At 45.5% G+C, this 25527-nt stretch overlaps 1 protein-coding gene across 1 annotated transcript in view; it reads right to left on the bottom strand.

Annotated features, from left to right (window-relative positions):
- LOC147444737 (endo-1,3;1,4-beta-D-glucanase-like) overlaps positions 1-25269 on the bottom strand; it is a 48807-nt gene extending 23538 nt beyond the window's left edge. The window contains exon 1 of the mRNA XM_086527280.1: positions 25079-25269. Within this exon, the coding sequence (XP_086383406.1) occupies positions 25079-25223 (145 nt within the window). The 5' untranslated portion in view covers positions 25224-25269. The remainder of the gene's footprint in view (positions 1-25078) is intronic.
- Positions 25270-25527: the final 258 nt, after the last annotated feature.

The raw sequence follows: 25527 nt of genomic DNA, 5'->3' as shown, positions 1-25527 counted from the left end.
AAAAGGTGGACAGTGGCATTCAGTCATAACCTTTTCCCTCAACGGCTGTGTAACGCACAACATAGTCTTTTTCATCAAGTAGCCTTCCCGAAGGGAGTATCTAATAACTATCTCCCCATCCTGTATCCGTGTGAAAATATCTGCAAAATCTGTATCTGTGGCATACTAATCGACCATATCCTCGAAGCTCCTATGATGTATCACGGAAATAGCCACAACCAACGGCTCCCGAGACAAAGCATCTGCCACCACATTATTCTGTCCTTGCACATGGACAATCTGGAAGTGAAACTGTGACAAGATGTTTGCCCACCGCATCTGCTTTTCCGAAAGCTGCTTCTGTGACAAGAAGTAGCGCAAACTGTGATGGTCTGTAAAGACAGTAAAATCCGCTCCGAGTAGGTAATGCCGCCACTGAGTAAAAGCATGGATAACCGCCAAAAGCTCTCTCTCATATATCTGTGTTGTCATCTCCGGCCTAGAGAACAATCGGCTCTCGTAAGCAATGACATGGCCTTCTTGCATCAAGACCGCACCCAGACTACGACCACGAGCATCACAATATACTTCAAATGACTTCTGAAAGTCCGGCAAAGTCAAAATTGGTCCCGTAGTCAATTTCTCTTTCAAGGTCCGAAAGGCAGTCACCTCTGTGGATCCCCACGAGAAAGGGACTCCTTTCTGTGTCAAGATATGCAAAGGGGAAGCAACCTCTGCAAACTTTCGTAAAAACCACCTCTAGTACGAACACAGTCCCAAGAAGCTTCTAACTTCATGGACGTTCTTCAAATCGGGCCAATCACGGATAGTCTCTATCTTGGCCGGGTCCATTTGCACTCCAGCTGCTGAGACAATGTGTCCCAAAAAGTGTATCTCTAGTAGAAAAAATTCACTTTTCTTTGCATTAATCACTAACTTGTGATCTCGTAATGCCTGAAAAACTTGAAGCAAATGATCTCTGTGTTCTGCCTCATTCTTGGAGAAAACAATGATGTCATCAAAGAAAGTGCCAACAAATAGTCTGTACTCTCGAAAAATCCTGTCCATCATCCGGTTAAATGTCGCAGGAGCATTGGTTAAGCCAAAAGGCATCACCAAAAACTCAAATAATCCGGAAGGCTGTCTTGTAGACGTCTCCCGACACGATTCGGATCTAATGATATCCACTCTTCAAGTCAATCTTGCTAAAGCACAAGGATCCTTGTAACCTCTCGAGTATATCATCGATCCTAGGAATCGGAAATCTGTTCTTGATGGTGATTTTGTTGAGAGCTCTATAATCGATGCACATCCTCCAAGATCCGTCTTTCTTCAAAACCAACAACACTGGAGAGCAATACGGTGAAGTACTAGGCTGGACAAGACACTTTTCCAAGAGGTCTTTCACTTGGTTCATAATCTCTTCATTTTGTGCTCGGCTCACACGGTAAGGTGGCCGGTTCGGTGGTGTGCTTCCAGGTATCAGATCAATGGTATGATCTTTAGGACGAGCAGGTGGTAACTCTCTTGGTAGGCCCTCTGAGAAGCAATCGGCGTGAGAGTGGAGAAAATCGTGGCATTCTTTATCAAGTTTAGACATATTTGTCCTATCCTTATCGCTCAATTCTTTCATAAAGATCGAGTAAACAAACAGACTGGATTTCATTAATTTTGAAATGGCCGAAGCCGATACAATAGGGACAGATTCGCCCGTCAATTTAATATCAAGTACAATTGTTCTGCCCTTTTCTGTAGTCAAAGTCGCTTTTCTCGCCTGATAATCGACCACGGCGTTGTTCTTGTGGTACCAGGGAATTCCCAAGAGAACATCACAACCCTCCAAAGGCATTATGAAGAAGTCTTCATGCCCCAAATACCCCTGACAATGCAACCGAAGATTGCCAATGACAGGTGTAATGGCTACGTCCCTATCGGGTGCCGCTAGAACTGTCTCTGCAAGTGGTCCCATTTGATCGGGAGTAATCTCGAGCCGCGCCGCAAATTCCGATGAAATGAAGTTGGCCTTGGCTCCTCCATCAAAGAAAATCAAGGCCTCTTGATCTTTCACTTTGCCCCAAGCTCGGCAAAGTTCTGTACTCTCATCCATGGTGTCGGGATCGGTACCCACACAATCTGGAACCGGTCCCGTTTTCATCTTGCCTTTTTGTCCACGTTCCTCAGCTGCTCTCGAACTCTCAAGCCAGTCGTCCTCCTTATCATTCTGTTCTTTCTGTATCATTTTAGGGCACTTCGCGGAGATGTGTCCCGGTTCCCCGCATCCAAAGCACTTCCCTTCTTTGATGAATCGAGCTCGCTCCTGAGGAGTAAGCTTGGGTCGTGCATCCTTTTTCTCTGGGTTGCTCTTTTTCTTTCTACTTTCATTCCCATAAGTCTGTTCGGCTCATTGTGTCATGTTCTCATCTGTGGGGTAAGTCAGACTGCCATGGCAAAGCCTCGCTTCGCATGACTCATCAACTCCTGAATAGAAGCTGACTTCTGCTCCAAGCACTAATCTCGGATCTCTGTAGGTAGACCCAAGGTGAACCGCTCAATCTGTTCTCTGAACGTGATCTTCTTGAATGAAGAGGCGGGTAGAAAAGAGCTCCAAAATCTTTCACAATAAGCATTGATTGTATCTTTCTTGGTCATCCGAAGATGGTTCCAAGCAGCTCGTATATCTCGTTCATATTCTTACATCAACCAAGAAGAAAGTGAGCAGAAGGTTTCTTGAGAGTGGGTGTAGTGGTTTTCTGCCACTGCTCATGCACTGTCTCGCTCATATATTTTGCAAATTTTGGGTCCTTCGCAAAATTGAGCATCATCTTCGTTGCATCGCCGATCAACTGGCGACGCTCCATCTCTCGCCGCTCCGCCTGAGTAGGCCGAGGCGGGCCATACTCTGCCGGAATCTTCGTTGTGATCCCTGCCCGCATCTCCAGATGCAAAGGGAGTCGACTGATCCTTGCGTGAAGCCATACGTGCCGTGGAAAAAAAATTTGGGGATTGGATTTCCCGTAGAAGAGAAATCGGCCATGCTCTAATACCACTGTAACAAACTTGGACACTCCAAGTCAAGAATCAACCGTGACAGCACCAAATAACCACTTCAAACAATTCACAGATCACAATAGATTTGCACTGGCCCACGGAGTGCCGTGCCTAGAGATATTGGCCCCAAACTGGCGCCCCTTTCGGTATTTCTTTTTATATTAATCAGTTCAAACTACAAGGGAGTGACTCGAGATTCACTCTCAGACTCTGCGTCCAGATGCTTTGAGAAGTGAAGGCCCAAGCCACTTATTTAAAGGTTTACAAGGGATGCCCAAAAGCAGAGCCCCAAAAGCCTGAAAGCAAAAGCCTAAAAGCTTCTCTCTCTCTCTCACACAGAGAGTAAAAAAAAAGCAATGATGTTCTCTCTCTTTCTCATTGCGTAGAAGAAAAAGCAATGTTTTTCCGTACTGCTGGCCGCAAAACGTGCCGCAAATCACGGAAATCCGTACCAACTGTTGCCACGTGGCATCCCGGCGGTTTTAGGGATTGCTGAGATTAGGGTTTCAGCCAGAAATTAGGGTTTGCTGCAAATTAGGGCTTCTAGCAGATTTTAGGGTTTGCAGGAATTTAGGGTTTCAGCCAGAAATTAGGGTTTTTGTTGTCCGCCACGTCATCACTTTGTGACAAAAACGCTAGGCTGCATGGAGGAAAAACGCTAGCACTGAGGACTTCTGGCAATGCTTGCTTGGATCAAAAACGCTAGGACTGTGGGGTCTCCTGCGGTGAAGCTTGCTGATGGAAACGCCAAGGGCTGAGGTTGATGAAAAACGCTAGGCTAGGGGAAGTCTTGCTTGGAGGGAAAACCACCAAGGGGGTTCTTGCTGAGAAGTTGCCTGTTGAGCTTGGGCTCCTGCTGCCTCTTCTGCCAATTAGTGCTAGTCTAGGTTTGCTTATATACAAACTTACTCAATTTGCCCTACCTACTTTCCAACAAAAGTCACTTAAAAATAATAAGTGAAAAATGTCAAAAATAGGTAAAATAGCCTAAATGCACTGGAAAATTCCCCAGAAGGATTCTGATGGAAATGCTTATGATCATGCTGTGTGCAACCAGAGGATATGCATCTACACTAAGTGACTGGGCATGCACGGTCTACGAATAGACTCACAAAAGTGCCAGATCACTTCTAAATCTAGACTGACTGGACTGACTGAACCCTTGTCTTGTTGTATCTTGTCCACGGACACATAGGGTTGGATGTGTCACGTGACACAAAGAGAACGAGCTCTCCTCTTTTGAGCGGCTAGATGGCCTTCCATGCCTTCTAAACTTTTTTTTTTCAAAAATCTACTTCAAGAGAATCTAGTCTTCGGTGCTTTATAATTGAGGAACCTTCTTAGCATCCTCAAATACTTCAAATGGCGCCTTCCATGTGTGTTGTTGTAGGCAAACTCTTTTCCCATTAAGTCTTCTGATAAGACGTCAACAAATCCACAACCATTGAATTGGCTAATCTCAAATTGCCCATCTGTCTGTGGGTAAAACGAGGACGAGAACTGCAACCGTGTGCCAATGTTCTCCCAAATTGCCCTCCAAAACAAACTCGTGAATTGGGGATCTCTATCAAACACCATAGTCTCAAGCATGCCATGTAACCGAAGAATCTGGGCGATAAACTATGTTGCCAAATAATCAGGCTTGACCGTTTTCTTCATTGGAATAAAATGAGCTTGCTTGCTAAATCTATCAATGACAGTCTAAATGCCATCGTGCCCACATTGAGTCTTGGGGAGATCAAAGATGAAATCCATAGCAATGCTTTCTGAGGGTCGGGTGGCAATGGGTAAAGGCTGTAAGAGTCCGTGTACCCTTTGCCTGTCAAACTTGACCTTTTGGCATACTAAACATCTGCGAACAAAGTCATCCATATCTTTTTTTAAAGCCTCGGCACATAGAAGTAATGTCCACACCCTTCAAGGTGGTATCTATGCCACGGTGGCCTGTAAAAGGTGGACAATGGCACTCTATCAAAACCTTTTTCCTCAAAGGCTATGTAACACACGACATCGTTTTCCGCATCAAATAGCCATCCCGTATGGAATACCTTGGAACTATCCCCCCATTCTGTATGCTCGTAAAATGTCAGCAAAGTCAGAATCGGTGGCGTACTGATGAACCATATCCTCGAAGCTTCTATGATGAATCGGAAATAGCCAAACCAAGGGCTTTTAAGACAAAGCATCTTCCACTAAATTCTTCTATCCCTAAACATGGACAATCTGGAAGTGAAACTGTGACAGGATGCTGGCCCATCGCATCTACTCTTCCGAAAGATGCTTCTATGACAAGAAGTAGCGCAAACTCTAATGATCCGTGTAAATTGTAAAGTCAGCTCCGAGTAAATAGTGTGGCCATTGTGTAAGAGCATGGATCACTGCCAAAAGCTCTTTTTCATATATATGTGCTACCAATTCTGGCCGTAAAAACATCTGGCTTTCATAAGCAATGACATGGCCTTCTTGCATCAAAACTGCTCCAAGACTACGGCCACAACCATCACAACAGACTTCAAATGGCTTTTGCAAGTCTGGCAAAGCCAACACTGGTCCAGGGGTAAAGATGGACCCGGCCAAAATTGAGACTATTCGTTATTGGCTTGATTTGAAGAATGTTCATGAGGTTGGAAGCTTATATGGGCTTGTGCTCATATTATTGGTGGTTCATTGGAAAATGTGCAAAGATAGTTTCTCCTTTGCATTCAATCACTCAAAAAGGAGTCCCTTTAAGTGGGACGACATAGGTGACTGTTTTTTTCACACCTTGAAAGAAAAAATGACTACTATTGCTGAGAATATATGTCCCAGGAAGTGTATCTCAGGGAAGAAAAATTTGCTCTTTTTCGCATCTATAACCAATTTATGCTTCCGTAGTGCCTATAAACCTCTCTAAAAATCCCAAAAGTCGTCTTGGAAGCTGTTTTGTAGACGTCTCCAAATTCAATCACTCAAAAAGGAGTCCCTTTACGTGGGACGACATAGGTGACTGTTTTTTTCACACCTTGAAAGAAAAAATGACTACTATTGCTGAGAATATATGTCCCAAGAAGTGTATCTCAGGGAAGAAAAATTTGCTCTTTTTCGCATCTATAACCAATTTATGCTTCCGTAGTGCCTATAAACCTCTCTAAAAATCCCAAAAGTCGTCTTGGAAGCTGTTTTGTAGACGTCTCCAGGGGCAATTCAGATCTTATCATAACCACTCTTCAGATCAATTTGGCAAGTAGAACCCTGAATTTAGTCAAGTATACTATCGATCCCTTTAATGTGGAAATCTGTTATGGTTCATTGTTTCTTTATTTTGGCCTTGGCCAACTCTGTAAGGTGGTCGGTTCGGTGGTGTACTACCAAGAATCAATCATGTGATCTTCAGGACGTGAAGGAGGCAACTCGCCTAGTACGCCTTCAGAGAAACAGTCAGCCTCAGCTTGCAGAAAATCTTGTCGTTCCTTTTCGACGTCAAACATATTCGACCTTTCCGGGGTTTCTTTCCCATCGAGTACAATCTCTTTACCCTTCTCATTAGTCAAAGTCGGTTTCTTAGCTCGATAGTCAACCACGGCGTTGTTCTTGTAGTACCAAGGGATTCCTAAGAGGACATCACACCCTTGCAAAGACATGATATAAAAGTCCGCGTGCCCTAAATACCCCTGACAATGCAAACGAAGTTTCCCAATGACAGGTGTAATGGCAACATCCCGTCCGGGTGCCGCGAAAACTACCTCCGCCTGTGGCCTTAGCCTATCGAGAGTAATTCCAAGTCGAGCCACCAATGAAGCTCGCCTTGGCTCCTCTATCAAAGAAAACGAGGGACTCTTGATCTTTCACATTGCCCCATGCGCGGTAAAGTTTTGTGCTTTCGTTCATCTGATTCGGGTCGGTCCCCACGCAAAGTGGTACAGTCTTGCTGTCATCTTTCCTTTTTTGTGCTCGGCTGCTCTGTAGCTTTCTGGCATATCTTCTGGCGGTCCTCTGGTTCATCTTCTGTTCAAGAGTTTTGTTTGGCTCTTCCTACGAGCACAGGTTTCGCTTTTCTACAATCGTCTTTCCACTTTCCTCCCGACATGAGAAGAGAAGCAATGGCCTCACGCCATCTCGAGTAAATCTCATCAATCGGGTAATCCTTCAGGTGTTTCGCAAGTCTCGGGTCTCTGGAATACTTGAGCAATCTTTTCACACATGTGTCAACCTACAGTTGACGTTTGGACTTCGCTCTGGTAAAATTTTCCACCAAGAATCTGCCCAAATCTTCATTCTTTTCTTCAATTTCCGCGCCCGATTTCAACTTTTCTTTTGCCTGCCCAACTAAACATGTTATCTCTATCAGATTCTCCGAAAGAACCCATGAGTAATCTAGAATTCTTTATGACTTATGCCCTGTAAGACAAAGCGATGAAGACGGGAGCACGCCCGATACACGGTGTACGAAGGGTGGGAGTGGCTAACGATTCCGGGGTCACGACACGAAGACTCTTTCACAAAGCCCTACGTGTGCTGCAAAAAAAAAAAGATCGGATCCTCCGTAGAAAAAAATATATATGTGCTATGATACCACTATAACAAGCTTGGACACTCCAAGCGAGCAATCAATAGCAACATACGAATATAAACTTCATAATCACTGAACTTTAAAAGAGAGAGCGAGAGTCGACACGGCCCGACGTAGTTTCGTGTCCAAAGGCCAAAGTCTGGCGCGCCTTTTGGTATTTATTTTTCATTGATCATTGCAAAGTACAATTCCAGAGGGACCTCTGCTCTCCGACTCTACGTCCAAATGCTCTGAAGAGTTGAAAATAATATGTAAGGAAAAAAATGTTTTTTTTTAAAACACAAAAATAATTATCTTAAAAACTTGAATAAAAAATTTTTAAAAATCCTTAAAAATCACAAAAGAACTATAAGGGACGCCAAAAGCAGAGCCCCAGAAGTAGTCAAACTCAAAAGCAATGTGTCCCAAAAACAACTGGCTCCAAAAACTGCCAAAAAGCAGCCAAAGCAATTTACGAAATTCCGTACAGGTGCCACGTCAGCATGTCAACGCAAATTGCGGGCGTCCCTACAACCTACCATGTCAGCATGTCATACAGCCTGTGAAGTTATCTATCCGTACTGTTCGTTCGTACTGTCTGTCCACGTCAGCATGTGGTCGTGCCATGTCACCATTTTGTGACACTTTCAAGTGAAGTAAAGTGTCCCTTGTGTTTGTGCGGAGTACTAGATCCGAGCTAAATCCATAAACACTTCCGCTGCACCTGACATTGGTATCAGATCTCTATGCGTGCTTCGGCTTCGAGAACTCAAGGAAAGAACCAAGAACCTCAAGAACCCAAAGAACCTCTCCGAGTTTTTTGAAAGAATCTTTGAGTCATGACTTTGGACTTAACAGCTCCCATCTTCATTGCCATGGCTTTGAAAGAAGATCAACATCGGATATACGAGAACCCGGATCTTGAGTACCAAGATCTACTAGCCTCTTATGCAGATATGGAAGGAGTGGGAGACAGGATCCCTAAACCTCTTCTGCTTACGCATTCACATGTAGCGTGCATCCCCTTCCGTCAACAAGAAACCCTTGAATTTATTTCCGAGCACCCTTACCTTTCAGCTTAACCTGCAATGTTTTTCACGACAAGACTATTCAAGTGGTCGTACTTGCTTGCAAGCCAGAGTTAGCAGAAAGGCTGGTATTCTGCGACAGTAATAAGGCTACTGGTAACTCGTATGGTAGGTGTTGATGTCGCACCAGATCTACAACCGAAGTATCCACCCGTTTGGAGGAATCTGCATTGGTTATGCATCCACCTGCATCAGAAGCAGTCAGCATCAGAAGTACAAATAGAAGTTCGGCAGTTGTGCCTCACCTTTAACAAGGGGGATGTCACTTGTGCTACGTGGACATGTTCTGCCACAATCTAGCATGATCCAGTAGATTAGGACTGAGCCTAGCACCTTTGTGAGCCTCTAGCAGGACATGCATGTCAAGGCTGGTCGCAGTTGCATACCCTCTCTTGCACACCATGAGCATTTTCCATTGCATGGACCCAGTTTTGTGACAGTAGGTGAACTATCTCTAACAAGTTATTTATTTTAATCAATGACCTTATTCCAGAATAGTGGGGACATTCTTATGGCTGCTCGATCTAGCATAATCTGGATATATAAGAAGGCCCAAGGCGCTCAATAGAAGCAGAAGAAGCAGGGACACAAGGAGACAGGCACCTAACCAGCAACGCCTGAAGATCTCAGCGTTTTCTCAGAGCAAGAACCAACATTTTCTGCCACGGACATCGACATTTGCAGATCAGCCTTGAACCTCGCCGTACCGCACCTTCTCTTCACCCGAGTTCTGCTCTTTTCCGCGGGCGCACCCCTTGGCGGCCTTGCGCTCACACCAAGGTTGCTTTTTCCCACCTCACGTCGATTGGCCGGTCGCTAAGTGCACGGTCCGCTCTCAATGAGTGAAAAGAGGCACAAGGGGAGGCTAAACAAGCCCTTCTTTCTTGGGTTTCCTGTCACTCTTCAAAAACACGATTAGGAATCGACACGCTCAAGTGAACTTGGGTTCGTGCGACCTCAACAAGCAAAATAAAATTATGTGGTTCTTGTGGTTCTTTCCTTGAGTGGTACAGAACACTGCCAAAGCTCTGATACCAATGTAAGGTGCAGCGGAATGAATGTTTGAACTTTGCTCAGGATGAGTTGCTCCGAATTGTGCTCAAGGGTTCCTTTTACTTACGGAAGGGAGAGCCTTCCGTTCCTTTAGTGAGAGAGTGCAATGGACACAAACAAAGTGAATGGACACAGTGAATGGAAGTGCATGAGACTGAGAGATAGAGAAGAGAATACGACACCAGAGACGTTGTAAAACCCTCCTCCGAAGGCCCCACTCTCTATGGCGAGAGTGGTCTACTTATGATTGCACAAATCTCTACAATGCTTGGACTTGCCGACGATGAGGATGACGACGAGACGGGCTGAAATCTGCAAATCTTGTATCTGTTGAATTATGACTCTATATCGATGACGAAGTCGATGGCGACGACGCGCTGAAAACTCAGATGCCGAAATCTGCGTTTTCCGGGCTGAAACTGTAAACCTTGTGGAAACTGACCGTGCGGCGAGGAACTGCTGCGGGAAGGTGAGATCTGCGAGGTTCGGGACTTGATCTGCGGTGTCTAAGGGTTGGAAGCTGAAAATGCTGATGGTTCTTGAGTTTCCGTCGCGGAGAATCTGCAAAACGCTAGGGTGTGAAGCAGATACAAAAACGCTAGGGCTGAAAATCTGCAAATCTGTCGCCGGTTGTCTTGCTAGGCAAAACGCTAGGCTGATCTGCTGTTCTATTGCAAAAACACTAAGACTCTTCCTGTCTTGTGGTAGCGGAGGCTGATCTGCTGAGCAAAAACGCCAGGCTAGTCTTGATGAAAAACGCTAGGGCTAGGGGAGTCTGCTTGGAGGAGAAAACGCCACCAAGGGAGGTTCTTGCTGAGAAGTTGCCTATTGAGCACTGGTGCTCTTGCTGCCTCTTCTGCCAATTAGTGCTAGTCTAGGTTTGCTTATATACAAACTTACTCAATTTGCCCTACCTACTTTCCAACAAAAGTCACTTAAAAATAATAAGTGAAAAATGTCAAAAATAGGGAAAACAAGCCTATGCACTGTAAAAATGCTACTGATGGGATCTGACTGGAATCTGATGGTCATGCTGTGTGCAACCAGAGGATATGCATCTAATCTAAGTGTCTGGACATGCACGGTCTGCGAACAGACTCACAAAAGTGTCAGATCATCTCTAAATCTAGACTGACTGAACCCTTGTCGTGCTGTAGCTTGTCCACGGACACATTGGGTTGGATGTGTCACGTGACACGTCCGCCAGGAAACTGACAAGATTTAAAAATTATAAGTTGTTCTGGCTTATTGGGTCTTGCCCGATGGGACCTTGGAGGACACAAAGGGAATTGCATGAAGGTTGCTGACGTGTCACGCCGTACGGGCAGCCCCCGCGTTTTACGTTCACTGCTGATGTGACAGGATTGTACATATTTTCGTAAATTGGGTTGATGTGCTGATGTGGTAGGCTGTACGGATTTTCGAAAATTACGTTGGTTGCTTTTGAGAGTCCCCAGTGCTAGCTTTTAAAGGCAAATGCTTTTGGGTTTAGTGCTTTTGAACTAAATGCTTTTGGGGCTCTGCTTTTGAGCATCCCTTGTAAGTTTGTAAGAGCCTCGAGGACCTCGCTCTGCAGAGCATCTGGACGCAAAGTCTGAGAGCAGAGGTCCCTCGGGACTTGTACGATTAATGAAAAAGAAATACCGAAAGGAACGCCAAACTTTCCAATACCTCCGGGCACGGAACTACGTCGGGCTCTCTCTCTCTCTCTCTCTCTCTCTCTCTCTCTCTCTGATCAATGAGTTTGAAGTTTCTATTCGTGTGTTGCTATTGATTTCTCACTTGAGGTGTCCAAGCCAGTTACAGTAGTATCGGAGCTCAGAAAGATTCTTCTTCTAAAAAAGATCCAGTCCTTTTTGTAGCACATGCAGTTTTTTTTTTGAAAGAATCTTCGTCCCTTTACCCCGGACTTGGAGTGTCCAAGCCTGTTACAGTGGTATCAGAGCTCCGAAAGATTCTTCTTCTGTGGAGGATCCCATCCTTCTTGTAACCCACGCAGGTTTTCTTTTTGAAAGAATCTTCGTGCCTTTACACCGGACTTGGAGTGTCCAAGACTATTATAGGGTATCAGAGCTCAAAAAGATTCTTCTTCTATAGAGGATCCGATCCTTTTTGTAGCACACGTAGTTTTTTTTTTTGAAAGAATCTTCATGCCTCAACCCCGGACTTGGAGTGTCCAAGCATGTTACAATGGTATCAGAGTTCAAAAAGATTCCTCTTCTATGGAGAATCCGATCGTTTATGTAGTGCACGCAGTTTTTTTTTTTTAGAATCTTCGTGCCTCAACCCCGGACTTGGAGTGTCCAAGCCAATTACAATGGTATCAAAGCTCAAAAAGATTCTCCTTCAATAGAGAATCTGATCCTTTTTGTAGCACACGTAGTTTTTTTTTTTTTAAGAATCTTCGAGCCTCGACCCCGAACTGTGTCCAAGCCTGTTAGAGTGGTATCAGAGCTCAGAAAGATTCTTCTTCTATAGAGGATTTGATCCTTTTTGTAGCACACGCAGTTTTTTTTTGAAAGAATCTTCGCGCCTTGACCCCGGACTGTGTCCAATTCAAGCCTATTACAGTGATATCAAAGCTCAGAAAGATTCTTCTTCTACGTCAATACCCCTGACAATGCAAACGTAGTTTGCCAATGACAGGTGTAATGGCAACATCCCGTTAGGGTGCCTCTAGAATAGCCTAGGCCGGCGGCCCCATTTCCTTGGGTGTAATTCCACATCGAGCTGCCAATTCGATTGAAGTCGGCCTTGGCTTCTCCATCAAAGAAGATCAGGGTTTCCTGGACTTATCTTCTGGTGGTCCTCGGGTCCTTCTTTTCAAGAGTTTTGTCCAGTTCTTTCTTCGAGTACAAGTTCCGCTTTTTTGCACTCGTCTGTTCTTTCAAATTTCCTCCTGACCTGAGAGGAGAATCAATGGCCTCACTCCATCTTGAGTAAATCTCATCAATCGGGTGAGATTTCTTCAGGTGTTTCCTAAATCTCTAGTCTGTGGAGTAATTTATCAATATTCATACACATGTCAACCTGCAGTTGACGCTTGTACTCCACTCTGGCAAACTTCTTTGCTGAAAATTTGCCCAAATCTTTATTCTTTTCTTCAGTTCCTGTGCCGAATTTCAACTTTTCTTTGCCTGCCCACCGAGAGGTGTTATCTTTGTCAGATTCTCCGCACAAACCCATGTGTACTCTAGGGTTCTTTATGGCTTATTCCCTTTGAGACAGAAGGCGAGAGCGCGCCCGATGCGCGATGTACGAAGGGTGGGAGTGCCTATTAAGTCCAAGGTCAGAACGTGAAGATTCTTTCCAAAAAAAAAATATGTGTTATACATAAGGATCGGATCCTCAAGGGTTGCACAAATTTATGAGAGCTTTTGGCAGTTATCCATGCTCTTACGCAGTGGCGACACTATCTACTCGGAGCTGACTTTACAATCTTCACAACCATCAGAGTTTACACTACTTGTCGCAGAAGCAACTTTCGGGAAAGCAGATAAGGTAGACATCTTGTCACAGTTCCACTTCCAGATAGTCCATGTTCAGGGACAGAAGAATTTAGTGGCAGATGCATTGTCTAGACAGCCCTTGGTTATGGCTATTTCCACAAAGCTTCGAAGATATAATAGATCAGTACACCATAGCACCTGATTTTGGATATCTTTCACCAGATACAGAGTGGAGAGGCTGTTGCAGGCTATTCCATACGGAATGGCTATTTGATGCGGAAAACGATGTTGTGTGTTACGCAGCCTTTGAGGAAAAAGGTTTTGGCACAGTGTCATTGTCTACCTTTTTTCCAACCATAGACATGGTAGTCTACTCTGTTGTTCGATAGAGAAGCACCTGCGATGTGGTTAAAAGGAAAGACAATCTTCACGTGAATTTGGATATCCGATGAATATGCAAGAGATGTCATCACGGCTTGGCATCACTTGAAAATGACGGAGAAAGATACATTGGATGACTCTTGCCAGAGGTTTTGGAATACTTATTTACAAGAGAGACTAGATTGAGCGGTTTTGCTGTGGGTTGCCAAGAGAGATTCCAAACTATTGTCTGAACCAAAAGTTTGATTCCATTCAAAGACTTATGGGACATGCTAAGCAACGATTTGGAATGCATGCCGACTCATTGACTTATGGACAGGATAGTATCCACCTCAACAAGGCAAGAGTCTGCAAGATTGAAGAGAATCAATCAAGGGAACCGGATGAAAGCTCATCACAGGATTCTGGAAAAATCTGATGGTAGCACATCCAAAGGTTCCAACGAACTAAAATTAGATGCAAGAAAGGGCATCAGATGAGTGCGTCTCCAAGTTCCGATGATTGAGACTGGCGTGCCAATGGACAGGAGAAGCTAGCGAAGCTACCCACACGTCTCAGGGCACAAGGAAAGAAAGGAAAAGGAAATCAATTGGTAGATCAAAAAAGTTCCCAAATCCAGGATCAGATATTTTTTGAAGCGGCTCAGTATACGAGAGATTTGAACACTGCTTTTGCCAAGGCTCGCGAGGCTCTTGAGAACATAGTTACCAGGAACGCGGAACGAGAACGGCGGCGGGCCTCCCTGCGGAACCGGGGAACGGCAAGGGGTCCGGAACGGGAACGGGAACGGGAACGGCGCGGAACGGGAGGCATTAAAAAACACCCAAAAAACGCAATTTTTAGCGTTAAGTGTTTGAACTTTGAATACAAGTAGTATTAGAGTCCTTTGACTCTAATACTCACCAAAAACATACATTCCACCTTATTATGGCTTGATTGCATCGTGTGGTGATGCGCGGTCATAGTACGTTCACAACAGACACAATGCATGCTTCAGATAGAGAGCTTCAAAGAGGCTTCACTTCTTGAGACGAAGGGAGAGAGAGCTTGAAGCCTTGAGGGCAAGCCCAAGAGAGAGAGCTTGAGAGCTTGAGGCCCGAGCGCGAGGGTAGAGGAAGAGAGAGAGAGCCTTGAGGCTTGTTGTGTCGCGGGGACGTGGCAACTGTTAACTGTCACGAGGACGTGGCAACTGCTAACTTTAGTTGTTGGTTTCTTTCCAAGGGGTTTTGTTTTATTTTTGAGACCCTCTTCTTCAAGTAGCGAACGGTCGGACATTGCATGGCCAATGTGAACGGTAGTTTCACCCGCAGATGGGTAGTGGTCGGCACTGGAATTCGTATGGTAAGAGGATGTCTAGGCTCAGAGCAAGATCATATAGGTCCCCCCCTCGCACTTAGCAAGTTGGTGGATACTAGGAAGTGAACTCAATAAAGGCCTAAAGTCAAGGTGTGACTACCAACTGAAAGTATCCGATAGTTGGGCCACATTGCATTTTTGGATGCGGTCCCAATGAGGATAGATGGTCAGAAGACCAGTGGGAGCCCAACGGAAGCATCTCCTAAAATTTAGGGAACTGCTATTTTGGGCCGAGAAATGTGTTCGCGTCATTACCTTCGATATGACTAGGGGTTCGATATGACTAGGGGAACATTTTACAACTCTGCCGCGAAGTCAACTGACGCGTCGGTTGAGGTATTTTTAAGCGGCAAACCCGAAACGGGAAAATGCTTGTAACTGCGCCAAGTGTCATTTTCTCATGGACTTTCCTCTTGCAGAAGAAGTGGCGCTGAATTTTAAGCTGGGAGAGAGCCTCTTTTGCATTCTGTCACAGGTTAAGAGCTATGGAGTGCTTCCTTTCCCACTTATGTACAGTGCGGTGCCAGGAGTGATGCCCTGCACGCTACGCACTGCCCTCTCTCTCCCCTACGAGCAGTATGTTATGCCCCACTAGTGGGCTTTTCATTTGACCAATGTTCAGTTATGTGGGTTCATGCGCGATTGTCGAGGCAAGAGCCTCTTGCACAGGTACTGGATTAGCTAGCGGCTAATCCCCCGCAGGTACAAGTGAATTCGGAGAGGTTTCACGCCAGAAATCTCGTCCGATTCAAAAGGGCAAGTAGCCCTACAGGTGCGGGAGCTCGAGGTCTTGCTACAGATGCGACCGGCACGCGAAACGGAGCCCAAAACAGGGAATTACAGCCTGCTGTGTATTTTTAGGTTTAAGGTTTCGGCCCTAAACGGACCCTAATACCCCCCAGGACGTTCGGGGACGTAAGGGCACCGCAGTACAGGTGAACTGGCGCATTTCGAGGCAAAAAACAGAGAATTCAGCGTGCTGCAGATTCTCGCCAGGTTTTGCAAAGTGTCCGTATGCATCAGGAAAGCCACCTATTGCGTGGGGATACTGGCTGTGAAGCGTCCTAGTACAGTTATGCTGCTGAAATCGGGCCAGAACAGGTGTTTCTTAGCCTAGATTGTGCGGGGCAGCTTGTAGGAGAACACAGGTTTTATTCCCTCTGTTAAAGAATAAAGAAATACCAAAAGGGGCGCCAATTTTGGGGCCTACAGGTTGTCGGCGTCTGCTCAGAGTATTCTAGCTCCCGAGCCGTGTGTGTACTTAGGTGTTAATCCTCGTTACAGGTTACCTTTGCAAAGTACTCTGTGTGTGTCTAAAGTAAAGAATTTCGGGTGAAAGCCAACGTCTACCGCCCTACGGGCCGGTTTCATGGTTCCATTGCCGGGATATCAATCACTTTTTCCTTAAAGAGTGAGCCAGGATTGTTTTGGGTAAAGACACAGAGTGCAGGAATGCGGGGGTTACACTATGGCCGACAAGGGGAAGGGAATTATGGAAGAGGGTTCCTCTTCAAAGGCCAGGCAAGAGATTCCTATGGTTTTTGAGATTGGCGAGAGCTCACTGCCACGTCAGTCTGTACCTCCTGTCAACGTGAATGTCCCTCCAATAGTACAGGGCTTTATGAATGGGCAACTTGAGGATGATGCGTTCAAGACTCAGTTAGTTGCCGCGGTGAATGTCTTTTCGCAACTGGTGCAGAATCCGAGGTCTACGGAGTTCTTGCAAGCGCCACCAGTGCAACAACAAAATAGGCAACCTACGCCCCGTACGGAGCTTGTTGATGCTCAAGCCCAGGTACTTCATGTGGCGCAAGAGGAAAGGGAACACTCGCATGTTGCGGAGTCGGGGGCTCCAAAGCAGGTTCCTTGAACAGGTGACTAGAACACCTATTCCACAGGTTATGCCAGTTCAGCCCGCCACCTTTCAGAGCCAGCATGCTGTCTTGAATGGACAGGGAGCTGGATACCAAGCAATGCACTCAGTTTTTCCACCACCCACGGTACATCCTGGGTATTTCGGGGGTGGATCAGTGTTCCAAAGTATGGCTGGTTATGCGCCTGGAAGTCAGCCGTACATGCCAGGAACAGTGTTCGAGGGTATGCAAGGCATCATGCCAAACCCCATGTATGGTAGTATCGGCATGCAGCAAGGTTTCCACTGCAATCAAGGCCAGTTTGGGGTGCCACAGGGTCATTTTGGCATGGCTGGTTTTTCTGAACAGCAGCCAGATATTGCACCTCTGACGCAAAATGTGAATGGCCAAGATGTGCCGATCATGCCTACTGCAGTGCCCATGTTGCAGACCATTCCGTATGACAACTTGGGGGCACTAGAGAAGCCGAAGGCTTACAAAGAAGGTGGTGCAGCGGTAAAGTTCAGTACCTTCAGTGGTTTCGAGGGTAAGACAAAGGCCCTCACTTTCCTCCAACAGTTTGATACAGCTTATGCGGGAGGGAATTTTACAAAGGCCTCGAAGGTCAGGAAAGCTGCCACTTTCTTAAAGGACAATGCGCTTACATGGTGGACGACATTGTTAATGCAAGGACAGGCACCCGCCACTTGAGTTTACTTCAAGCAAATGTATGCATCTACTTGGCTGTCAAATGAATTTGAAGCCGACGTCATGACAAATTGGCACCAGCTTACTTCAGCTTCGTGCAAGAGCTTGCTAGAGTACAATAGGAGGTTTTGTAAAGCGTTACTCTCAATGACCTCCTACAGATTTGTGCCATTGACAGAGCAGGTAGAGAAGTACTGTTGTGGGCTGCCTAAAGGGCTTCGCGATTACTGTACAAAGAACAGAGTGGCTACCCTTACTCAGCTTATGGAAGTTGCGAACACTGGTCTTGCCTTGTTGAAAGGAGAGGACAGTGGATTTCCAAGCAGTGACAAAGGAGGGCAACAAAAGAAAAATTCAGCGAAGAATCCCTTTGTGAAAACAGCTTGTGATGCATCACAGGGGTCAGAAAAGGCCACCAAAGACAAGGATTCAGCCGGGACTTCTGGAGCGCAGGCAAAGAAACAGAAAAGGAAGCCTTTTGTGCGCAAGTCGCTAGAGGAAAAGAAGGTCCTAATGGCTGAGAACAAATGCTTTATATGCGAGCAGCCTGGTCACTTTTCTATCAATTGTCCACAAAGGAAAAGACCAACTGACTCAGAGGATAAAGAAGACCAGAAAGGCAAGAAGCCTAAACCCACTGCAGGTTTAGTGCCAGACATGGTGGATGACAGGCCCAGCACAGATGCCAGTGAGTTATGCAGGGCATGGGGTAAAGTTAGGGATCAGACGACACTCATCTTCTTTGATCCAGGTGCCAAAGCTAACTTTATCTCACTAGAGTTAGCTATGAAGCTGGGCATCAGAGCTGAAGAGATGGGATACACAGCAGAGGCAGGGTTGGCATGTCCTGGCCACTCAGAGTGTGTTACTCCCATCATTGGAAAACTGCGTCTACATATTCAGTCGTATGTGGACACTGAAGAGTTTTACATCATGCCGCTGGAAGGTTGTGACGCCTTGTTGGGGATCCCGTGGTGTTCCGAGTGCATGGAGTCTTGGATGCCTACAACAAAAAGATCACTGTACAGCATAAAGGCAAAACTCACATCTTGGATGTAAAGCTTAAAAGAGAGTCAGTCCCTATTGTATCTGCTTCTGCTATCACTTATGTAATAAAGAATCATCTTTCTGTGTACTTGATTTTTGCACGTGATGTCTCAGATAGTGGTCAGTCAAATTTATCTGTGTTAGATAAAGAAAGGTCAGCATTTTTGCAAAAGTTTAGTGACTGTTTTTCTGATTCATTACCGTCGCAATTGCCGCCAGAGAGACCTGAGGACCATCGGATAGATTTGGTGCCAGGGTGTAGCCCACCAAATAGACCTCCCTACAGGGTTAGTGAAGCGCAGCAGAAAGAGATCATGGGCCAGGTTGAGGAGTTATTAGAGAAGGGGCTGATTCAGCCTAGTTCTTCACCCTTTTGCTCCCCAGTGCTCCTAGTGCAGAAGAAGGATGGCTCATGGCGCATGTGTATTGATTACCGTGCATTGAATAAGAATACCATCAAGAATAGGTTCCCTATTCCTAGAATTGATGATATTCTCGATCGTTTAGAGGGTGCTGCAATTTTCAGCAGGATAGACCTTAAGAGTGGGTACCATCATATTCGTATAAGGCAAGAGGATGTGCACAAGACTGCGTTTAGAACGACATTTGGTCTTTATGAGTTTCTAGTGATGCCGTTTGGGCTAACAAATGCTCCTGCCACGTTCAACAGAATGATGGACCGGATTTTCCGCTCGCATCAACAGTTTGTTGGAACGTTCTTCGATGACATGATAGTGTATTCGAAGAATGAAGAGGAGCATAGGCGTCACTTGACCATTGTGTTCGAAGAGCTGCGCAATCACAGGTTACTTGTCAATCCTAAGAAAAGTGAATTCTTCCTCGAAGAGATCCACTTCCTTGGCCACATAGTCTCAAAGGATGGTGTTAGAATGGATCCCGCAAAGGTCGAAGCTATCAAGACATGGCCAGACTTGAAGACTGTGCACGATGTCAGAAGCTTCTTGGGATTGTGTTCCTACTATAGAAGGTTTATCAAAAATTTTGCAGAGATAGCATCGCCTCTTCACGCTTTGCAAAAGAAAGAGGTCGCTTTCAGATGGACCCAAAAAGAGATTTCAGCTTTAGTCTCTTAAAGGAAAAGTTGACTTCAGATCCAGTTATTGTTTTGCCAGATCTCAGGAAGTCATTTGTGGTCCAGTGTGACGCATGTGGCAGTAGCATCAAAGCAGTGCTAATGCAAGATGGACGGGTAGTAGCTTATGAAAGCCGAATTTTGCAAGGGCCAGAGAGGACTGTGCAAGTCTATGAGAAAGAGCTCTTGGCCGTGATTCATGCGCTTTCTAGTTGGAAGCACTACCTCTTAGGTGTTGATTTTGTTGTCCAAACAGATCATCAGACCTTGCGATACTTCTTGACACAGTCAAAGTTATCCGAAAAGCATATGCGATGGGCAAACATTCTTTCCATGTTCCACTTCCAGATTATGCATGTGGAAGGCAAGAAGAATGTTGTGGCTGATGCATTATCAAGAAAGCCACAAATTTCAGCTGTGTCAATTCCTTATCATCATGAGTTAGATGACATGAAGGAACAGTATACTGCTGATGAAGATTTTGCAAGGATCTTTGAACAGTTACAAGAGGGGCAACATCACGAGCACTACCTCCTCAGAGATGGTTTTATGATGATGCATTGCAGACTTTGTGTCACTGAGCCACTGCGACATAAGGTCATGGAAGAGAGTCATGTCCCACTGTATGTAGGGCATCGTGGCATTGATGCAATAGTTAAAGCGGTAGAGACATTCTTCTATTGGCCTACCTTAAGAGGAGAGATGTGGATGCCTTTGTGCGAGCATGCATAGTTTGCCAAAAGGTCAAATTTGACAGGCAAAAGGCACCAAGGTTGTTACAACCACTGCCGATTCCGGATAGGCCATGGGAAAGCATTGCTATGGACTTTATCTTTGATCTTCCAAGGACGCCAACTGGGAATGATGGTATATGAACCATTATCTACAGGTTCAGCAAGCAGGCCCATTTTATCCCTGTCAAAAAGAAGATAAAAATCTGATCAGATGGCACGCTTGTTCATGTACAATGTGTTTAAGTACCATGGTATGCCACAATCGATTATCAGTGATCGTGATCCTCGCATGACCAGTTTGTTCTGGAGAGAATTGTTTAAGAACATGGGCACTACGCTCAAGTTCTCGTCTTCGTTTCATCCACAAACTGATGGACAGTCAAAACAGGCTAATTCTACTGTCTTAGATCTGTTGAAATGCTATGTGTCAGATAATAAGGGCAAGTGGGAACAATATTTGCCTATGCTCAAGTATGCGAACAATAATACGGTGCATTCGTCTACTGGAAAAGCACCTTTTGAGATTGTTGAAGGCGGCAAAAAGATTCCTCCCATTTTGCATACAAAGGACAAGATCTTTGAGGCAAATCGATATGTTGAGAACATGGATGAGATGTATAAGAAGATTAAAGTTGCCTTGGAGAAGACTAAGGCAAAGCAGAAAAAGGCTGCTGATCGTCACCGTCGTGAATTGCTGTTATCACCTAGTGATTGGGTTCTGTTAAGGTTCGAAAAGGCAAGGTTAAAGAAGATGAAGGGCAAGGAACGGCCTAAGCTCAGCATGCGTTACTATGGGCCTTTTCAAGTGCTTGACAAGATCAGCGATGTGGCTTACAGGCTGAAATTGCCTCATGCGTGGAAGATTCATAATGTGTTTCACGTGAGTCTTCTAAGACCCTTCGTGGGTGATGTGCCAAAAAGATATGCCAGATGAGGATCAACCAGAAGTTGAGGAACTTGATGAGATCCTGGTACCTGAGCAAGTTTTGGCACATAAGGACAGGAAAGTTAAAGGACAAGTTGCAAGACGCTATTTGGTGAAGTTCAAGAACTATTCGCCTATGGATGCAAAGTGGATGGAAGAGCATGAACTGTCAGAGTCACCAAATGATTGCAGCTTTACCTTGAAGCCTTTGGGTTACAGCCTACTTATGCCCCAACCCAACGTGTGCAAAGGAGGGCTAATGATAGAGCTAGTACATCAAATGTACATATGAATTCAGTGTAATAGATGGAAATGACAAAAGTATGAAGGCCTCATTAAGTCATTTGTATCTGTATGTTATGACCTTTCTTACAGATACATGCGATGATAAAAGAGTGTTAATAGCACAAGATCATCAGTGGCGTGCATTTATGGTATGCAATCGAGGACGTTTGCGATTTCAAGAGGGGGATATGTCACAAGGACGTGGCAACTGTTAACTATGTCACGAGGACGTGGCAACTGCTAACTTTAGTTGTTGGTTTCTTTCCAAGGGGTTTTGTTTTATTTTTGAGACCCTCTTCTTGAAGTAGCAAACGGTCAGACATTGCATGGCCAATGTGAACGGTAGTTTCACTCGCAGATGGGTAGTGGTCAACATCAGTCGGTTCGGACCTCCACTTAGTCGGTGGTGAAACTCTACCGCGGTAACAATACTGCAGGGGGGGGCCCTGCGGAAAAATAGCTCGACGCTTAGAGCAAGATCATATAGGTCCCCCCGTCGCACTTAGCAAGTTGGTGGATACTAGGAAGTGAACTCAATAAAGGCCTAAAGTCAAGGTGTGACTACCAACTAAAAGTATCCGATAGTTGGGCCACATTGCATTTTTGGATGCGGTCCCAATGAGGATAGATGGTTAGAAGACCAGTGGGAGCCCAATGGAAGCATCTCCTAAAATTTAGGGAACTGCTATTTTGGGCCGAGAAATGTGTTCGTGTCATTACCTTCGGTATGACTAGGGGAACATTTTATAACTCTGCCGCAAAGTCAACTGACGCGTCGGTTGAGGTATTTTTAAGCGGCGAACCTAAAACGGGAAAATGCTTGTAACTACGCCAAGTGTCATTTTCTCATGGACTTTCCTCTTGCAGAAGAAGTGGCGCTGAATTTTAAGCGGGGAGAGAGCCTCTTTTGCATTCTGTCACAGGTTAAGAGCTATGGAGTGCTTCCTTTCCCTCTTATGTACAGTGTGGTGCCAGGAGTGATGCCCTGCACGCTACGCACTTCCCTCTCTCTCCCCTACGAGCAGTATGTTATGCCCCACTAGTGGGCTTTTCATTTGACCAATGTTCAGTTATGTGGGTTCATGCGCGATTGCCGAGGCAAGAGCCTCTTGCACAAGTACTGGATTAGCTAGCAGCTAATCCCCCGTAGGTACAGGTGAATTCGGAGAGGTTTCACGCCAGAAATCTTGTCCGATTCAAAAGGGCAAGTAGCCCTACAGGTGCGGGAGCTCGAGGTCTTGCTACAGATGCGACCGGCACGCGAAACGGAGCCCAAAACAGGGATTTACAGCCTGCTGTGTATTTTTGCAGGTTTAGAGTTTCGGCCCTAAACGGAACCTAATACCCCCAAGAGGTTCGAGGACGTAAGGGGACCGCAGTACAGGTGAACTGGCGCATTTTCGGGGCAGAAAACAGAGAATTCAGCGTGCTGCAGATTCTCGCCAGGTTTTGCAAAGTGTCCGTATGCGTCGGGAAAGTCACCTATTGCGTGGGGACACTGACTATGAAGCGTCCTAGTCCAGTTATGCTGCCGAAATTGGGCTAGAACAGGTGTTTCTTAGCCTAGATTGTGCGGGGCAGCTTGTAGGAGAACACAGGTTTTATTCCCTCTGTTAAAGAATAAAGAAATACCGAAAGGGATTCCAATTTTGGGGCCTACAGGTTGTCGGCGTCTGCTCGGAGCATTCTAGCTCCCGAGCCGTGTGTGTACGTACTTAGGTGTTAATCCTCGTTACAGGTTACCTTTGCAAAGTACTCTGTGTGTGTCTAAAGTAAAGAATTTCGGGTGAAAGCCAACGTCTACCGCCCTACGGGCCCGTTTCATATTGCATTTGGGAAGGAAAGGGATGAGGGGGGAGCAATTTATTAAAAAAACACACACACCCAAAATCTACCCCTTTATGCTTTCTTACCATTCCGGCCCCGTTTCCCCCTGCCGTTCCTGTATTCCCTAGCATGTCGGAACGCCTGGCCGTTCCGGGCACCTGCAACCGGCCGGAACGCCATTCCGACGTTCCAGGCCTTGGTAGGGGCGTTCCCCGGTGACTGCTTGAGAAGTCTCAAGCACGGCATACGAAGACAACCTACAAGAATCAACGCGACTTGCAGCTGAACGAAGATGATTCGGTGCTCTTACGGTTTGAGAAGGCTCGCATAAGGAAACGAAAGGAAAAGGAGCGGCTTTTTCCAAAGCTAAGGCCCTTTCCAAATTCAAGAGAAGATAAATGATGTATCCTTCAGGCTGAAGTTGCCAAATACTTCGAAGATTCACAATGCTTTTCATGTGAGTGTATTGAAACCTTTCAAGAGTAAGGTGTCAATTGACGAGCCCGAGGAGCAACCTGAAGTAGAAGAGAGCGAGGAGATACTTGTTCCCGAACAAATACTGGCTCACAAGGAAAGGAAAGTAAAAGGTAAAGTGATACGAAGGTTCTTAGTGAAATTCAAGAACTTTCAGGCATTGGATGTCTCACAAACTAATGACGTGGCATGACCAACTAATAAGTTGTTTCAACTTATGGACAACTGCCGAGGGGCCAAAAGGACACCTAATAAGTTGTCCCAACTTATGTATAATTGCCGAGGGACCAAAGAGCCGCCTAGGCATTAAAAAGAAAGCGTACGGACTGCTGATGTGGCTGGTTGTACCGACGTCCGTGATATGCCCTGCTGACTTGGTAGGTGTACAGACTTCAGCGAATCGCACTGGCTGCCTTAGGCGGCAGCTTTTGGCACCAGATAGAAACGCCAATTCCTCTTTCTTCAATGTGTGCCAATCTTCTCCCTTGTGATCAACGAGCACAAGGCTCCGATACCATGTCAAACTCGACGATGCGAAAGCGTAGAGCAATGGGGAGAATACGAGAGAGATGGATTGATACAAATACAATGGGGGCATTGGGTGTATATATAGCCACCTGAGTAAATTGCCCTACCCACACTTTGACAAATAAGTGAAATAAATATCTAAAAACCAAAAAAAATATTGGGATCATATTGGGCATTTCACTTGAGATGCATTAACTTTAACAAACATGTGTACTGACAATTCTTTATTAATAAGAAATACTATCGAGGACACTTGACTTGAGGACCAATACTCTCTGAAGAGAAAATCCGCCTCTTCCGTGCCGTCTACAAGTGCTAGTGTGATCTTTTTTGTTTGGCTACTTTCTTCCAAAGCCAGTTTACAGGTTCACGTGAGTCAATCCACCGATGGTCGATTGCAATCTATCTGACCATCAGCTAGTTGCTTTTTCAATCAAGAAAACCAGTCCTACTCACAACCTCTAATTGTCGAGTTGGAAAAGTACACAAAATTTCTTGTCAAGAAGTTGCTTTTTATGAGTCCCAAGGCAATTTACATCACTTGCAAAACTTTCAAGCACCATGGGAGAGGTATAAGGCACATCCTCTCACATACATCTCCATGGTTCAATATGGCTTCACTAGGTCCATAGATAAAATATATGATGTGGAACGTTGGTAGCAGCTGCTAAGACGCAAAGAGCTCTCTCTCTCTCTCTCTCTCTCTCTCTCTCTCAACGTACCAAAGATGTCGTTAACGAGGACAACAGCAGCAGTGGGGGTGTGGTGAGAGGTGATGTAGGCGAGAAAAGGACCGCACGTTTCCTCTTTGCCGACGCAGCAGTGCTCGGCACCGGGGCCTGGGGTGCAGCATTGAGGACCAGCCATCGGTAGAACCTTACTGTAAGCTAAATGAATAACTCATCGTTCGCTAATTTTTTAAGGCACGAGAGTCTCTCTCTCTCTCTCTCTCTCTCTCTCTCTCTCTCTCTCTCTCTAGGGTTTAGAAAAGCGTGGGAATCTCAAGTTTCATGAGTCATTTGCCCCCATCCAATCTGCAATCCCCATGATACAATGTGATCCAGCAACAATCACTTCTCTTGCACATGAACCTCGCACCAATCATGCAATCTACACTTTCAAAACCAAGGTGGACCGAATCAAATTTCTTAAGAAATCAAGGCTTCTCGAA

Source organism: Adiantum capillus-veneris, chromosome 13 (assembly GCF_014529385.1).
Source record: "Adiantum capillus-veneris isolate H3 chromosome 13, ASM1452938v2, whole genome shotgun sequence".
Lineage (NCBI taxonomy): Eukaryota > Viridiplantae > Streptophyta > Polypodiopsida > Polypodiales > Pteridaceae > Adiantum > Adiantum capillus-veneris.
This window is presented reverse-complemented; position numbering and strand designations above follow the sequence as displayed.